This window comes from Heliangelus exortis, chromosome 1 (assembly GCF_036169615.1).
Source record: "Heliangelus exortis chromosome 1, bHelExo1.hap1, whole genome shotgun sequence".
In the NCBI taxonomy this organism is placed as follows: Eukaryota; Metazoa; Chordata; class Aves; order Apodiformes; family Trochilidae; genus Heliangelus; species Heliangelus exortis.
Window position 1 is genome coordinate 185515171 of NC_092422.1, and position 19043 is coordinate 185534213.

General features: G+C 35.4%; 1 protein-coding gene across 7 annotated transcripts in view; it reads left to right on the plus strand.

The window, feature by feature from the left end:
• Positions 1 to 19043, plus strand: part of PHTF2 (putative homeodomain transcription factor 2) — a 68272-nt gene that overhangs the window by 39398 nt on the left and 9831 nt on the right. For 6 of the 7 annotated variants that reach the window (XM_071734001.1, XM_071734006.1, XM_071734005.1 and 3 more), the window contains 9 exons: positions 11 to 175; positions 5352 to 5553; positions 6050 to 6208; positions 8908 to 9126; positions 11509 to 11637; positions 12725 to 12997; positions 13724 to 13855; positions 16802 to 16888; positions 17842 to 17997. In XM_071734001.1, the coding sequence (XP_071590102.1) occupies positions 11 to 175; positions 5352 to 5553; positions 6050 to 6208; positions 8908 to 9126; positions 11509 to 11637; positions 12725 to 12997; positions 13724 to 13855; positions 16802 to 16888; positions 17842 to 17997 (1522 nt within the window). The remainder of the gene's footprint in view (positions 1 to 10; positions 176 to 5351; positions 5554 to 6049; positions 6209 to 8907; positions 9127 to 11508; positions 11638 to 12724; positions 12998 to 13723; positions 13856 to 16801; positions 16889 to 17841; positions 17998 to 19043) is intronic. The other variant, XM_071734008.1, reaches the window with a different exon arrangement.

A 19043-nucleotide genomic window follows, 5' to 3' on the forward strand; every position in this document is an offset into this window, starting at 1 on the left:
CCTGATGAAGGAAATTAAGGAAAGCAGCACATTTGGAAGTACATAGGGAAGGAGATGGCTCTAGTACCACAGATAACACTCAGGAGGGAACAGTGCAGAGCTACGGTACAAGCACCTCTTGCAGTATTGGCGCTGTCTTCAGAGATATCTGGCATGCTGCTTTCTTTTTATCAGGGTTTGTATTTATTCAAGGCTACATATGTGTTAGAGGTGCACTATCCCTTTTCTAAATAAGCAAACATTAATGTAATGATTAAACTTTTGATCTAGGTTTTTTTCTAATAGTATACTCATTCCAGTATTTGAACATACACTCATGTGTTGTTTCTTGACTTTTGCAAGTGCTCACACAATAATTTTGAAACAATATTTAAATAACTTCTAGTTAAATTACATTTTTATGTTCGAGTTGGGATATCTGGAATGAACCAGCTCTCCTCAATTTTAATTCAATAATAAAATTTGGCTCTTTAATTTTACTTTATTATGTTAGCTGCATATTACTCCGAGAGGACACTTCCTGGACTGTCACTGTAATCAAATCACACTCTTTTCCTGAAGGAAAACTTTCAGGATTCAAATAAGCACAGTGTTTATTTTATAAATAAACTTTGAAGATATCTTCTAATGATTGGAAGAAACATCCAACCCTGTCGCAATCCAGAGTTATTTTGCAAGCGATTGATTTAATGCAGTGCATTGCAGTGGGCAATTAAGAACTATTAAAAAACATCCATAGCAAACCCTGCTCACTGTGCATGTAGCATTGTGAGTGCTATACATCAGCATTTATTAACAGAGGAAATATACTCAAAAGAGTACAAAATTGAGAAAAGGGATACTGCAAGTTATTACATTAATGTTTTGTGGAGCATGCTGCATCTTAAATATGGCAACACTAACATGTCTGTCATACTCATGATATGTGCCCCTAACCACTTGTAAAGCTTATTGTATGTTGTGTTATGTTCTGGAAATATCTGGTTGAAACTCTGGAAAAGTTTATAAAAATGTTTAAAATTATGGCAAGGGGAAAGTTCATTTGACATTTTCCTACATAGTGTAGGTAGCTTTGACAAACAATGAGTCATTGTAATAGACACCACTGCTGTTCTTTGGGTCTGTATGCATTACTTTCTGGTATGTTTGCAGTGTAATCTTGTAAACTTTTGAATGTTTTTCCATTCATTGAAGATACTGATCTGCACTGAGAGGAGAAATGCTGTAAGATTTTTTTTTTTCCTTAGCTTTCTATGTGTTGGGCTGTTTTCAGTTAAGAAGGGGTGTGTGGGACTTGCTCTATGGACTTGTTTAAACCATTTCATGAAAGGTAGTGTGTGTATGTGTGTATATATTTATGTTAAACCTCAGTGGTGACTACTTAGTATATACAGTATTTTCAAAGGATAAATAGCACAAGGTTGACTGAGAATGCTGTGAGTAGCCCTTAGTCTTGTAACTCTTAAACTGCAAAGGTACATTTGTTTGTATGATGGGAGCCATACAAACCATATCAAGAATTCATCCAGATGAAAAGTAACATTTTGTTCACATCACATAATGTAGATCAATTTCTTCATGTCATTTTGTTTTGTGGTAATGCAAACAGTTTTGTCAGCACAGTGGGATGACAGAGTGGGGCTGGGAATGAGTAAGCAGGGGTACAGCGTGGGGTAGTATGTTGCTTGCTTTACTTGGTGGTGTTGCTGAAGAAAATCATATGAAATATCAATGCAAAGAAGCTGTACAGTAACATCTGTTTCTTCAGATGTGTTTTGAAGCTCTATAGAGCATATTAGAATGTCTCGTTAGTGTTTATTAATATGCTTTTCATGCGTATTAAGCTTTTGAGATACCGTTTTCTGGGGTTTTAAATACAGGTTTTTAACACATGGTTTCAAAATTAATCTCAGAAATTATTTTCTTTAGGCCAGGACTCTGTACCTAGACCAATTGCCTACACTCAGGTCACTGGTAATTTGGAACTGTGTTTTCAAAAAATATCATTATGGATGGCAAAACTCAGTCTGACTAATAAGATATAATTCTAAACTTTAGTCCAGGACAGGGGCAATTTGGAAAATACTGTTAGTTTCCCTGGAAGAGAGCAATATCCAAATAGGTAATTTATTCAGAATGTATTAATGGTTTGGGACTTTTTTTTCCTCTGCATGTGTCATTAATTTGATTATGGAAATCATATAATTGTAACTTCTTTAAAAATTTTGCAACACGAACAGGGAGGAGAGTTCGTTGTTTTTTGGGTTTTTTTGTTTTTTTTTTACCAACCCCAATGACTATACATGGGAATAGACTACTTAACAGTGAAAATCTACAGCCTAACAGAAATTTGGTTTAAATCTCCCTTAATATTTTCTTTAGCTAATACATTAATAATACTGAAAGCAATTGTTGACTTAGCTTTTGCACATGTTCAAGCTTTAAGACTGCATTTATTCATGGTATTGTCCTGTCCTGCTCTTAAATATTTTTAATTCTATCATGACATTAAAAAAGTTGAGTAATGATATGTGTGTCTGTGTGTGTATATATACATGTATATATATACATAGTAATTTTAGGAAACTAAATTTCTTTCAGGTAGGGAAATACTGGTCGTGTTGCTTTTTTTTCTTTTAATACAGTATAATGCATGAAAGCCTAACTTTAAGTCCAAGTTTATGTTTTTCTGAGTTAAAGCTCACACTTAAATTTAGGGATTCATACAAAACATAGCTTTGGTTTCTATGTTAGAAATAAGTGAAAGGCTTCAGTCAAGCTACCTGTTTTTCAAAATGAATTTTAGTTGGTATCAGATAAATACTAGTCTTGCAGTTTTAGCACATAAACACTAGTGAAATTCTAACTGAAAAAATTACACGTATATGCATACATTCATTTTGTCTCTTCTGTCATAATTTAGGTTAGACATTAGGAAGAAACTCTTTCCTGGAAGAGGTTGCCCAAGGATGTTGTGGCTGCCCCCTCCCTGGAAGTGTTCCAGGACAGGTTGGATGGGGCCTTGAGCAGCCTGGTCCAGTGGGAGGTGTCCCTGTCCATGCAGGGGGGTTGGAACTAGATGATCTTTAAGGTCCCTTCCAACCCAAAACATTCTGTGATTCTTCCTACTCAATAGTTTGAGGCTACTTCTTTGTAGTGGCTTTCAAGTTTCATGTGAAATGTATAAAAATTTCTCAAATCAAACTTAGAAGACTTAAATCCTGTTACTCCAGTCATACAGTTTAGTAACTCATGGATGAAGTCTCTGAATGTGTGTGTATAGTTTCGAGATGAGAACTGCATTTGCACTGTTACAAAAAAATTTTTAAGAAGAGTAAAAAATGTATTTAATGCATAAAAATTTTGCCTCTGCTCCTTGCAGATAATTTAATTTTAGCGTTAATTCCTTAGTGCTCACAACTGAGTTTACTCAAACTTACTATTTTACAATAAGTTGCCACTGAAAGTCTGTTTGTTTTATTTCAGAAGTTGAGCAGCAGATTTTTCCATTAAATAATTCTTTCTCTTTTTTTTCCCCCCAGTTTTATCTTCATTAACTTAAACATAGCGTTATGAAATAGCACAGAAATAAACTTCTACCATGTTTACTGTCAGTAGTTTGACTTTTTTTCCAAAGTCTCAATAATATTCTAGATCTTCTTATGGACTTAGAAAATTAAAACAGTAGGTAAGCTAGCACATTGGTAATCTGCAAGAGGAGGCTTACTTGCTGCTTCTCCACCACAAAACACATGCAAAAAAATCTTACTGCCTCTTTTTTTACCTCTTGCAAAATTATAATAAAAATTTATCCATGTTAATACATTGTAACTAGTCTGCTGTTTTTTTTAATCATTTATAAAAAGTTGGCTAAGAATTTTTGTAATAGGTCAGCGAATAGTAGGCAAGTCCTATAGCTTCTTACAAGATAAATGGAGCAGCAATTACTTCTGTTTAGAAGAAAACACTGTTCACTTTTTTTCCATGAAGGGATAAGGGAAGGTGGAATGGATTAAAGATGGTAAAGGAGAATGAAACACCTTACCAGCATTGTCTCTTCTCTTCATGATTTTGTCTGAATTCCAACAGATAACATGTTCCTTTTTTGATTTATTTTTTTCCCCTTTTATCCAGGTATCCCTAGCCAGTTTTTGTGTTCAGGTCTCCCCTGTATATGGAGAATATTTAACTTTGGGAGGAATATGAGGCAAATATCCTAATTATCCATATTTATTGAAGTACATATTAAAGAGGAATTGAATATTCCCTCGTTTCCTCAACAAGTTCAGTTGAACAGATTCTTAATAGTTTTATGATGTGTGTCCACTGTTCTGCCTTCAATAATAATTTAAAAATGTGGAAACTGGGTTTGTAACACTGTGGGTTTTTTTTTCCCCCGCACACATGTTCTGGGAATCTAACAAACAAAATCTAATAAACACCAGATATTAATTGCTTTTCTGATTTTATTTCCATTAAATTTATTTTGAGAATACAGAAGCTTAAACAAAGACTTAGAGTACTCTCTACTGGTAAGGCAGCAAGCTGCTACTCCTTTTCATTCCTTCATGACTGCTCTTTCTTATTTGGAAGTGTAATCACCCAGACATTTGTTTTGAGAAAGCTTTTTTCTGGCTTTAGATATTCTATTCTACGTCTATTGACTAGAGAAGGGCCTTGATGTCTAGAGAATATTATTGAACACTATTCATAAATGTTAGCAGTCTTTAGAATAATAATAATAATAATACTGAAGCATAATTCATAAACTTATTTTGTGATTTGGAAACAGGCATGGTTAGTGTGTTTCTAAGAGATACCAAAGCATGTTACAAGGGGTGTTACTGAATAATACGAAAAGGGTTAAATCCCCTGTTGGCAATAAGCAGAATGTACCTAAAATAACAACAACAAAGAATATCTTTTGTACATAGTACTAAACAGCACATTTGTTTGCAACTTCAGGAAATGGCAATCTTACTTTGAATTAAACACCTTAAACTTTAAGCATACTTTTTAAAGTTAAGATAGAATAGAGAAGTTTTGAGATTTGTGGTCTTTTGCCAAAGTCACTGTGAAGATTTAGCTTTGAAACAAGTGTCCTTTTCTCCTCATTCAGTAGCTAATGGTGTAATTTTCTTTCAGACATTGACTATCTTTTCTATCAAATTTAGGAAAGGATAATGGGTATTATGTAGAAGATGAAATATTTACAAACTTTCCATCAAATGTTGATGTTATTTTTTTCTCCGCACTAAAACTAAAACATGTTGAGAGGGGTATGCAGGATTTAGACTGGGAAAAAAACAAGAGAATCATTAGTTTAATACATACATTTATTTCAAATATAGATCCAAGAAAGCAAAAAACTCAATAGATAAATCCACTGAGACTGATAATGGCTACGTGTCCCTTGATGGGAAAAAGACAGGTAAAAGCAGTGAAGAATGTATGCAGGCTCATGAACGGCGCTGTGAGGTGATTAAGCCTGAAGAGTCAGGGTGGAGCACTGCAACAGTCAGAGATGCCTTCAGCAATCACAGTCATCACAAAGTAAGTGTGCTTCGTTGCCTTCAAAGCAGGATTATTAATTTGCATTTGCATATAATTTGCAAAGGAAATGATGTGTGTTTTTATGATGCTTTTGACGCATTCTTTTCTACTTAAGAATGTTTTAAAATGAAATTAGGCTTAGGGTCCTGGGTGAAAAATATATATCTACTGAATATATTGCCTCTAAGCTTTTCTTCTTGGTAGGTTTTAAATCACATTTAAAATACCAATATCAAAATTGTTCTTTAGGATAGTATGAACTAGCCTTTCATCATCTGAAAAATGTTTATTTTGATATTGCAATTTTACAATTCCTGCTGTACCACATAATTTTGACAATTGGGAATGCATTTATGTAAATATATATTAAAATATCTGATTTAAGTGAGCATAGATAATAACAGAATGAAATTTTATGTATTTGATTTCAATAGTGCAGTACAATACCAAGTAAGTATAAAGGCATGTCTCACTAATACTATATTTCTTGTACTAGGATACTCACAGGACTGTGACAAATTTATCAGATGAAGTTTCCAGTGAGGAAGGGCCTGAAACTGGATATTGTTTACGACTCAATGTAGAACGCACTTCTAGTGACTGTACACTTCGAAACAGGAAATCTCATCATTATAAGAAACACTATCCTCTGGAGGTATGTTCTGTTCCATTGCTTCCTTTCTGTAAACTGTTTAAACCTCTTGGTTTCTTGTTGGTTTCTCCTACATGAGATTTTTAGGAGTCTGTTAATTAGAAGTTATGCTGGTGGGGGACAGGGACAGTATTTTGAAATTAAGAGGTTTTTATTTAGTTGATCTGAGCTTATTTTTCAGCTTGTTGTAAAGAACCTAAAATATATTGGTCTTGCATCAGGTTATGGCCAACTCTGTTGCTGTCTTTTAACAGCAGTTATCTCCTCTGGAAACTTGATTTATTACAGATAAAATAGTAATTGGCAGTATGCAAATTTTCATCATGCTGCTATTTCTCTCCATTTAGTAATATTTTGGATTCACTAGCCTTCTGGTGGAGGAATCTGATGGATTCTATCTCTGAGTTTTACTTCCCTCATCTATAGATGACTCAAAGCCTCAGTACTGAGCTTCTACTTGATTTAAGTGTCTCCTTAGAAGGGTTCAGATATTACTTTCTCTTAAAACAGTTAGAAGTCTTGAGGTTGAATAATGCTTTGCATAAAAACAATCTTCATTCATTTATTTCTAACGGATTTTGGCTAGAAAGACCCAGCCATCTAATGGATTTGAGTGTTTAATGCCATGGGCATGTTTGGTTTTGCATAACTGAACAGGTTGATACTTGGAACTGTTTGCTTCATATTACAGAACATTTCCCTTGACTATAATTTTGCAGCTGGTGCTTGACAAGAGGAAGCAGCTTAAATATATTTTTGCTTGCAATGAGTGCTTCAGAGCTAGGGAAGACTGTAATATCTTCAGGAACAGAAGAGACTGAATTTGCTTATGTAGATTTGGCTGTAATATTTTTCCTGTTCACTTATCTGACTGATGCCATGAAAGAGGAAGCTTTTCTTTGTCATTACCAACCTGCCTATCCCACATGATTACAAAGGAAATGAAGCAATGGTTTTCAACTCTGTGAAAGCTTTCTTTGCATTAAAAAATAAAAAAAACAGTGAAGTCAGTGGATATGCTCTCAACTTTTTTCCTATAATTTCTTCCATCTTCGTGTTTACTTGTCAACTTAATTGTTGTTTGAGCAACCATTTTAAATATTACTATTTTATTAACTCCAGGACTCAGTAGTGTGTGGTTGTGACTGCCTTCTCTAAATAAGGTTTGCTAGGTTTTTATTCAGAAAAAAAAAATTGTTCAGCCTCTTCCCACATTTATGTTATCCCTCATTTAGTAAAAGAAAGGGAAAGAGTTCAGACCAGTTTTTTTCAAAATGTTTCTTTACAAAATTGCTGACATAAAGTACATCAAGCATGATTTTCAGGAAGGGCAAAAATATTTCTTCAGATTGTAATGCATTACAAGTCATTAAATTGGTAGGCCTGCTGAAACATTGCTTATTTTTTTCAGTGTAAAAAATTGTGTCAATTCTCAATGGAAACTGGTAGAAAGTAAGAATTTGCCAGCAAATGGCTATGAATAGGATGGTAATGCTTTGAAGACTACGTGCCTGTCACTGAAGAAATTGATTCTTTTTACTGTAGAAAGTAGTTAAAGGCTCTGCTTTCTTGTTCTGAAGACAACATTAGGTTGCTTCATATGTATGCCTGGGAAGATTTTCATGTCCCAAACTTAATATTTCCCTTCTGTATCTAAGATACAGGTAAAATTTTAACATAATAAGGCAGGCTTGTTTCTCAAGTAGTTTGTTTACAATAATTGAAATCTGATGTATGACTATGTGGGTTCCCCATATACTTAGCATTAGCTGTGTATACGCTTGTTTATTTTTCCTCTTTACACCCGATTGTCTTCAAAGATGCTCAAACTTCTCTTTTGAGAAGGTATGTTAGTAGTAACAGTGGGGGAATATGATTTGTAGGGTATTTTGGGAATGATTTCCTCTTTTATGACAGTCTCAAACACTTAGAAATGTACTTCTGGAACATACCAAGTTTTCTTTTAATGCCGGTTAAAGCTAGTTCTTTTCAAGCTGCTTGCTTGAAAAACTACTTGAGTGCCTTGGGTCTTGGATGACTAGAAATATTTTTCCCTTCTTCCTCCAGGGCCTTGTCCTTTCTAGTGAAACATTGTTTTTTACTGTATGGAAATTTAATAAGTAGCTAATTTACTTCAGCTCAAGCAACGAAAGACAGAAAAATCAGAATGTCAAATTTAAAATAACTCTGGAATTATTCTTTTCTCACTCCCAGCCACATTTGTTTTATTTCAGCCTGGTGTAATGTGGCTTTAAGCCTCATGTGTCTTTCACATTTTTGCTAAAATAATGATGCTGTAAAGTGTTTTAAAGTAGGAGTAATTTATAATTTATAAGATCAGACATTTGAGACATCATTGGAGTCTGTGGCTTGGTAATTGCTGTTAAAGTCTAAATAAATGAGTTCTAAAAATCTATAACATAGTTATTTTCTTGTAATGGTTAATATGATTTGATTCTTCATTGTGCAACCCCCTCCTCAACAAAGTAGGGACCGTGGATGTTGCTGCTTGTTTGCACAGTGCCTAAGAATGTGCAGTCTCTTAGGCACTCCTTCAATAATTGTGTATTTCTTTCTATTCAGAAATGTAATAAATTTGAACATAAAAACCAGCTTCACTTATTTGAACTTCCTAGCTTCTGTCAGGAAGCAATGTAGAGTAAAAAAATCTGCATTAATTCCAAAGCATATTTTAATTTCAGGATACACCTAAATCAGGTACTAGCTGCAGTTCTCGGTGTTCAAGCTCCAGACAAGATTCTGAGAGTGCAAGACCAGAATCAGAAACTGAGGATGTGCTGTGGGAGGACCTCTTACACTGTGCAGAGTGCCACTCTTCCTGTACCAGTGAGACAGATGTAGAAAGTCCTCAAGTGAATCCCTGTGTGAAGAAAGAGTACAGAGATGACCCATTTCATCAGGTGGGTATCCTCCAATTTTGATTTTTTTTCCGCATGACACACAAGTTCAGTATTTTCAGCTTTATCGTATGGCAGGAGGCCTGGAAGAAAAACTCTGTGTTAAATGAAAAGAGCAAAGCCAAAGTAATTTGATAGAATTAAAAGAAAGAAAATTTAGTTTCTGGTACTTGGTCATTAATTTGTCAAATGAAGAGGATATGATAATATACTGAAATAGCCTGCAGAACATTTGAGTGTTTGAATCTTAATTCTACTTCAGGGCAAGTAATGATTGATTGAAGTTTCCTCTGTGGTAGATTGTTCAGGGTTTTGGGTTTTGTTTGTTTTTTTGCTGATGGGATTACTATTGTATATTAAATGTTTATATAAAAAAGCAAACAGAACAATAACATGTACAGAGTGTCTTATGTTTTATATGTTTATATGGTGTATATATATAATGTTACATGTGCGATATGTCTAAATTCTATGTAGAGATAATATTTTTATTTTTACCTTTTAAAGCTAATACAATTATTTTCCCTGTTCATACATTTCTTCATTAATATGTCAGAAGTAATTTCTGAAAATGCAAGTGTTTTTTAGGCAGCACTTGGTTGCAGTCTGACTTGGGTTAATGTTGGGCAAAATCTATTATTAATGCTTGATTGTTAACAATCAGCTATTAGTTTTGATTTGATAAAATCCATCCAGGTGCCACAGGGATAGCTGTATTTAGTACTAGTCTTACCTTTAGATTCCATGTTAATTCTATTTCTAATTTGAACTATTTAAATAAAGAGATTGGAGAGAATGTGAAAAATTCTCGTGTTGGCAGTGCATCATCAGTACTAAGGAATATCATGCAAGAGATGGTGGTAATGCTAGCTAAAGGAAAGAATTTCAAAATATAGACTTTTCACTGTGAACCAGAATTGGAAATGATGTATTTATAGACTTTAAAAAACAATCCACACCCTTCTCCCCTTCAAACCCAACCCAAAAGGGAGTGCAATTTGGATTTCTCCCAGTCTTTTTTCTTTTTTTAATTTATTTTTAATATTATTTTTATTTCATCATGCTTGTATTTGATATAATCACTAAAACAGAAACCTCAGAACAGGGAGTTGAACTGCACTATATTCATTGACTTTGTTTTTCTGTGGTTGAGTGTTTTTCTGTGTGACTGTAGACTGAATTTGAGTTTCAGCTCCTGGTGTTGATACTCCCTCTAGAGGGAGACCTTGGAAATTTGTGATCTAGGAAGTCCTGCCACTAATATTTGCATTATTTTAATAATTTTTTTTTCATCTAATGGGAAAAAGGGATAATTGAGTACTTAGCAGAATGCGAAGATTTTTTTATAAATACTGATAAAGCAAGTAATAAAAGATTTGCTTTTAATCAATGATAAATTTTAAAAATAATACTGGACCCCTCCCTCCACCCTCCCTAGTACCAGCACTTCCAGCAATTTGATCCATGCAGTGTTCAGTGACCAGTGACATTTAAGAGCAATTTTAATCACCTGAATGGAAGAGGAGTAAGACAGGGCTGAGGGAAATCAGGAAATGGTCAGAGCTGAACTTGTTGCTTCAGCATTTTTCCACCAGTTTGCATTTGTCTTGCTCTTTGGAGTAAAAGTGCTGCAGCCACGAGTGGGTTCAGAAGATGAGACTGGGACTGCTTGGCCCTTGGAGCAGTGTGTAATGCTTAGATTCTTGCAACTCTGGGTCTAACCAGATTCAGTTGGAATAGGGGTAGCAAGGATTTGTGTGTGTGGCACAGCCCTTTTATGTGTAGCAAGGATTGTGAAGTAAGTAACAAAACCCAAGTAAAATAATAGTTGCTTTCCTTAAGCTTAACCTGAAAAGTGTACTTTTCAGAATGTGAGGGGGAAAAATAAAAAACTGAATGCTATTAGAAAATTAAGTATAGGGAAGGAGAGATCTCTAGACACAGCTATTTCTTGGAAGAGAAGGAGATGGTTTTAAAGAATGTGTGAAGAATTATGGTCACAAACTGGAACAGGGGAGGTTCAATCAAAATATGGAGGAATTAACTATAGGAGTACCAGAGCACTGGAGCAGACTGCTCCAGAGAGATGCTGGAGTCTTTGTCCCTGGAGACATTCAGAACCTGCCTGGATGCCATCCTGTGCAACCTGCTCTATGTGAACCTGCTCTGGTAGGGTGGTTGGATGTAGTGATCTCCCAGAAGTCCCTTCCTGAACATTCTTTGATTCTGTTTTTAACATATAATAACAGCTTCTGGACATACATGCTGTATACCAATATTTGTGTCAGTCTGAAGTGGGTTTTTTGTCATCATGTTGCTGATGAAGGCATATTGACACTACAGTTGATTTTATTTCCATTGTAATATACTCCTTGTCTTCCCCAGAGTCATTTGCCTTGGATCCACAGTTTGAATCCAGGACTAGAAAAAATAAGTGCAATTGTGTGGGAGGGCAATGACTGCAAGAAAGCAGATATGTCTGTGCTTGAAATCAGTGGTATGATAATGAACAGAGTGAGTATTCTTTTTACTTTATGCAAATACTGTATTTAGCAGTACATAAATAAGCTTGTTTCATGGTGGCCATGGTGGTTCGCGTTGGTTTTTTTTTTGTTGTTTTTTTTTTTTAAGTATCTGTCATTGGCATTAATTTTCCATGGCCTTACATCACTCTGACTTGTTACTAACAGATGAAAGAGCTACCAGATCTTAAGTGTTGGGAAAACAAAATGTTTGCATTTTTAGGTACTTACTAACATAGCCAATCCCTTCTTTACTATCCCAAAGTGATATATGCTTATTTAACTCCTTGATTCCAATGCATAATATGTTCATTCAGGAATACATGGATCTGAGTATTTGGATGCTAAAGTTAAGATTAGAAAAGAAAGCAAACAAACATCTAAAAGGATGAGTGAGATGTCTCATTAATCATCCCTTCTTTTTCCTTGTGCTCCTCTTCAGGAAATATTTAGAAAAGCATTGACTTGATGTTGTACAGATCTGCAATATAGACAACATATTTTGGCATTTTATGGAGCTGAACATTAAGATCCTAGCATAGCTAGGATTGGTAAAGCAATGTATTCACAAACTTAGTTCAGAGCTTTGTAAATGACTCAAAGTTGATACAGTTTTGGTTACAAGCCATGGTAGAAGTAAACTTGAAAAAGCCATAGCCAGCACAGTACAACTTCAGCCCTGTCTGTGCTGTGAACACTGCCATTCCTTTGAAAAATATGCAGCTTAAAAAAAAAAAAAACAGAAATAGGAGCAATACACGGGATGTAAGCAATGCAGTCAGATTGATGCACTTTGCTAGTTCAGTGTTTAATGAATATTTAATACAAGAATATGTACTGGAGTCTCTTAACTGCAATGTTGTTTTTTTTTTCAAAAGATTTCTCATATTTGGTGCCTGTGCATTAAGTGTACTTTAACAACTTCCTTTTTCTTAGTTATGAAGATGCTTGGCTGAAGCTTCTATATAACCTGCCAGGTTATAAGTGTTTTTGTGTTAATAAGATAGTAATATTAGTGACTTACTTATTGATGATTCCAAATGAATTAAAAAATATACTTTGTTTTCTTTTGGTTTTAGGTGAACAGTTATATACCAGGAATTGGTTATCAGATTTTTGGAAACGTCATATCTTTAATCTTGGGTTTGATGCCATTTGTCTTTCGACTTTCCCAAGCTAAAGATTTGGAACAATTAGCTTCACATTCTGCTACTGAACTTTATATGACTGCATTTGGATCAAATGGAGACATTTTGGTTCTCTCAATGGTCCTAATAAGTTTTGTGGTCCGTGTGTCTCTTGTCTGGATCTTCTTTTTTCTCCTATGTGTAGCAGAGAGGACTTATAAACAGGTATGAGCAGCAAACCAGTGGGCTTCATCCAAAGCAAAACAAAGTTTAGTGTGTGCATTTTTTTAACTTTGTGTATATTTTATACTTGTTTTCTTCTGTGCTTTATGATTCATAGCTAATGAGAAATACTTCAGTGGGCTTACAGTTTAGGAGATGACTCAATTGCAATGGACTGAATGAAGTCTCTGTACAGTTTCTGCAGCTGAACCTTTTTTTCCAGGAGAGCATTTCTCAGGGACAAAATTTAATCTTTTATTTCAGATTTCTGGTTCAATGCATCAACCCAGCTCTTAGTCATGTCCCAGTTTGTTCCTAGTGAGAAGGAGTTTCAATTAAAAAAAAAAAATCTATAAAACTTTCAGCTTGTTCTACCACTATGTTTCATTCAAAACCTTCAGTTTAATTCAAAATATTTCAGTCCATATCCTGAGTGATGCAGGCACACTCTACTGTGAATGACTGGCAATTTTTTTCTCCTAAATCTTGAGAGTGTAGCACATCTGTTGTCTGAACTCTAAAGAACTCAAAGTGTAGCTAAATTGTAGCTAATATGAACACTTGTGAAACTTTTCACTGTCTCCTCTTTTTAGTAACATGGTACTCTTACTTTACTTTATATTGATACACTGTACATTACTTTGACATATTTAGTGGTGCCTTTTCTGTATTTTTTTTTTTTTGTGCTCTTGAAATTCAGTTAACAAATGATTTTTTTTTCTTTTCTAGAGGCTACTTTTTGCCAAACTTTTTGGTCATCTAACATCTGCAAGAAGGGCAAGAAAATCAGAGGTTCCTCACTTCCGCTTGAAGAAAGTACAGAATATAAAAATGTGGCTTTCTCTCAGGTCTTATCTAAAGGTAAAATAATGTATACTTATGCTGCTAATCTAATATAAAATATGTCTTATGCTTTTGATAGGAGTATGGTATTCTACTCTGAATGTTTCCTTCAAGGCACTTAACCCTATTGGTGCACATGCCCTATATGCAGCAATTTAGTGACTCTGAGCCAGTGTCTGCAGGCAGCCAGGCTGTTGGAACATAAATGTCTATTTTTTACCTTGGATTAGAATATGAATGTGTTCAGAGTTGGAGTCCTGTCTTGTTAATACTAGCAGAAATTATGCCCAAGTATTATCCATAGGACATACTGATCCCTTTATTGTGTCTTCAGCTCTTACTTAAGTAATCTCATATCTCCTCATATATCTCTCATATCTCTCTGATGATCTTTTCTAGCCAGAGCATTTTGATGAGTCTTTGTGAAGGAATCCATGCTACCTAACTCAGGGTTGTTTTTTGTCTCTTGGTGTGTTCCCCCCCCATTTTTCTTTTTGTTTCAGGTAATTCAACTCAGGTTAAGATATATTTATCCCTATTTGCTTTCATCTTTTTTTTTGGTGAACAGCAACTAACAGTCTCTTGTAGGTAGTGGTAATCTCCTTATTCACATGTATGTTTCTTTCTAAGAGCAATTAATAAAGATCAGATGAAATCTGCTATCAATAGATTTTATAGTAAGTGAAGCATTATGAAAACATGAAGAAGTTATGTTGTGTAGACTGAGGAGTGTAGAAAGCAGGCAACAATTTCAATGTAAAGCACAATCTTAAATTTGGAAGATTCATCATTTTAAGAGTAATTGAGGTATTCGATTTAGAATACCTCCTGCATTATGGACTTGATGATCTCTGAGGTCCCTTCCAACCCAGCCAGTTCTATGATTCTATGATTCTATCTGTTGGGGAGGTTATAAAAAGAGGTACCCTTAGGTGCCCAGAACTGGACACAGTACTCAAGATGCAGCCTCACCAGAGCTGAGTACAGAGGGATGATCACCTCCCTATTCCTGCTGGCCACAGTGTTCCTAATACAAGCCAGGGTGCTATTGGCCTTCTTGGCCACCTGCACACACTGCTGACTCATATTGAGTCAACTATCAACCTATACCCCCAGGTCCCTTTCCAACTTACAGCTCTCCAACCACACTTCCCCAGGTCTGTAGCTTCCTATGGGGTTGGTATGACCCAGGTGCAAGACCTGGCATTTGGCCACGTAAAGCCTCATACAATGAACTTTGGCCCATTGGTCCAACCTGTCTAGGTCCTGCTGTAAGGCTTCCCTACCCTCCAGCAGATCAACACAGCCACTTAGCTTGGTGTCAGCTGCAAATTTACTGAGGGTGCACTCAATCCCCTCATCCGAATCATTAATGAAGATATTAAAGAGAAGAGGCCCCAGCACTGAACCCTGGGGAACACCACTTGGGATGGGTCACCAGCCAGATTTAGTTCCATTCATGACTACTCTTTCAGCCCAACCATCCAGCCAGTTTTTTACCCAGTGCAGGGTATATTTATATAAGCCAAGTGCCACAAGTTTCTGAATAGGAATGCTGTGAGAGACATTGTCAAAAGCCTTACTAAAGTCCGTATAGACAATGTCCACAGCTCTTCTCTCACCCACTAAGGCGAGTCCTCTTGTTGTAGAAGGAGATCAGATCAGTCAGACAGGACCTGCCTTTTGTAAACCCCTGCTGACTGAGCCTGATCACCTGGTTGTCTGGTATGTACTGTGTGATGGTACTCAAGATGACCTGCTCCATAGGAGCATAATTAAAACAGTGATCAGAGGAGAGTTCATAGTGAACTGACTCAACTGGTCAGTCAGTAACTCAAATTTTTGCCTACATTTGTTCCTTTTTTTGGTTCACTGGGCAATTCTGTAATGCTTGTGCTAGCAAAAGGAAAGGAGTAGAGACAAGCAGCTAAGGCTGCCTTCTGGCAGTGGTGCTGCTGGCATACACAGGCAGAGCATTTGTCCAAGCTGCATTTGCATATTATGTCTTTATGTGTGGTCCCCTGTGAAGTTGTGATCTGGGTTTATACATGTCTCAAGTCTCATACACACAAAACACTCTTGCTCAGTGTAGTTGCTGTTCATGCATACCTGCACTAGTAATTTGCACTTAATTTTTTTTCAATACCTAAGCTTCCTATCTCATTCTCCAAGTGCCAAGGTAATCTCTTGCGTATGTGGACATTCATTCTTCTCATGTTTATAAAATTAGCAGCATGTCTAGGGTACCAAGTTGAAAAATAAATGTGTTATAAGTTAGGTATGTTTCAATGCAACACAGGATGTTTAATTATTTAATTTTTAAAAATATCAAAAAAATTGAACAGAAAAGAGCTCAGTGCGTAGAAACATTTCATTGTATCAGTAAGCAAAAAAAATAATCGTTGAAAACAGTGAGGTTACAACTTTCAAGACAAGGGTGTTTGTTCCCTAGTTTTCTTTCTTGTTCTGGGGGAGATAGTAGTATTATTGCACTTAGCACAATGGGGACAGTGATATACAGCTTAAGTTTTTGTGTATCAAAAAGAGGTGAGGAATGGAAAATACCAGCCATGTGAAATTATATCTTTTTATCCTATTGTGATCTAGTGTCCAAAAACCTTTTGTTAGCACTGTTTGATACTTGGGTTTAAAGCTCAGTGCTATATCAAATTTATTTCAGGGAACACTTCACATCACAAAGGAGCTGACTGAAGAAATGCTGAATACTTTATTCTCTTGGAGTTCTGTTGAAATGCTCAAATCTGAATTAATCTCACGTGTGTTTAGAGGTATTCAAATGTAGTGATATTAGCAGAATCTAATATGGTATTTGGAACTTAGATTGCCAAATTACAAGCCATGATGAAACATAGGTTCAAGATATGACTCTAACTGGATATGCCAAATATCAGCACTGCTCGGGTAGCTTTTCACTCACATATTTGCATGTCCCTTTATTTCCAGCGTCGAGGTCCTCAACGCTCAGTTGATGTAATAGTTTCATCTGCCTTCCTACTGACTATCTCAGTTGTGTTTATCTGTTGTGCACAGGTGAGGAATTCGTATTTATATAGAAACAGCCATGACTTAGAGTTTTAATAATTTTGAGTGCTTTTTGCACCACGATTCCTATTTAGTTAAAAGGCCACAGTGAAAAATCAGTGACAGTTATTACAGCTTTTCAGAAGATTAAGCTCCATTTTGTATTATTGATAGCACAATTCCTAATGTGATATTATTTTTTGAATTGGTGTCCTCTTTCATTTTCCATCGTGAATTTTGGAACACAAATCTTTTTTTCCAAATATTTTGCATCAAAACACACTTTTGCAAAGCAGTTGAGTGTGACCTTGGTTGATGATTTCTTGTGAAAAACAAGATTGTTTCTATATAACAAGATTGCTGGCTGTATCAGCCTGCCCTCTAGTGGAATATCTTTTAGTAAGCAAATTTATCTTTACTATTTTTACTGCTTAAGATTTTTTCTTGAGCCTTTGTTTCAGAATACATGGAAGCTTCTGAATGGCTTGTGGTTATAGTTTTTTCTCCACTTTTTTCCATAGTTAGTGAAAATGTGTTTTCTTGGTAGCTAACTGTAAATATTTTAGTAAGAATATAATTTAGCAGTAATTGCTTCAATTCTATTTTCTATATAATCCTGTACATTTTGGTTTTATCCCATAGTATCTTTGCAAGTTTGAACAGGAGTTTGAAATTACTTTTAAGGATTCATGTTTTTTCCTGTTGCTTTAGGGATATGAAAAAAAGATGTCTCAACATTCTAATTGAGCCTTTCAGACCATATCTTTTCTCAAACATCATCTTTGACACAGGGTTGATTTTAAATTAGGATTAAAAATCTTTTATGCCTAAAAACAGCCCATATATTTATTAATGGGAAAATTTTCTTGGACTTGGGAAGATACGTAATTATTTTCTTACGTTGCAATGCAATTATTACTTTGATTTAATTTTGATTTTTGTTTTCTCTCTTTTGTTTTCAGCTGCTTCACATGCATGAGATCTTCCTTGATTGTCACTACAATTGGGAACTCGTAATTTGGTGCATTTCACTAACTCTTTTTCTCTTAAGATTTGTTACTCTTGGATCTGAAACCAGTAAAAAATACAGCAATACCTCAATATTACTTACTGAGCAGGTGAGAATCTTTATAGACCTATATTTTTATATATAAAAGGCAATTATTTTGGTAGGCCTTAGACATGTATTTTAGATATGAGGAGTTTATTATGATGTAGTAAAACAACATTTTACAACCTGAAGTTCAATTTCTATGATAACTGTGACTCTTTAAAAAAGCTGTATGGAACACTGAGATGGCCATGTCCCAGTTTCTCTTTAAATGAGCAGGCTTAGAGATATTAGTATATGTCAGTTGATATAAATCAAGATCTGACAGAACACCATCATGAAAAGCAACTTTTAAATAGGAAAAAAAAACCAGAACTCTGAGTGTTGGATGGGAGTGTAAAAGATTTGAAAACAAACTCTACAAAGTAGCTCCCTCTTTCCAGTCCAATGTGTTTGGTTGCTAGGTTGTGTATATTACACATAGTCCTCTAGGCCCCTTGGAAAATTCTTTGATGCCTTTCAATTCTGGCTTTGGGTCTATGTAGTTTTCTTTTTAGGAATGTTCCTCTTGGTGTTTGTGCTGCAAACTTTCTTCTCTGCTCTGTCTGGCTCTACTGGCATTAGGAGAGGTTTCATACTGGTCCAAAACAGCCTCCATGACAAGGTAAACAGGCAGCTCAAGAAATCCTTACAGGTTTTCTACAGAAAATGTGTTCATATTGAAGAATAAAACCTTCCAAACTAACACTCCCAAAGTCAGGGTGTAAAGCTGGTGACACATGGTATAAATGACTACTTACATATTTTTTTTCTGTGAGAATTTATTCTGACATTACTAAACATGACACTAGGCAGTGAGTAGACAGACTGCCCTACTTACCTTGTCCTGAATGCTGTGTTTTGCACCAGTGTGAAACCTCTGAGTTTCTGAGCCAGGAGAGCTTTGGGGTGCTCTGTTGATCCACAAAGTACAAATAGTTTAATATCCCAGTGAAGTTATGCACTCTGTTTCTGGAATGAAAATGGATGGAAATACTGGTTATAAGGATTGGAAAAAATTGCAGACAGCAAGGTGAGAGAGAGAGAGACAGGGAATGTCAAGCCTTTGTTTTG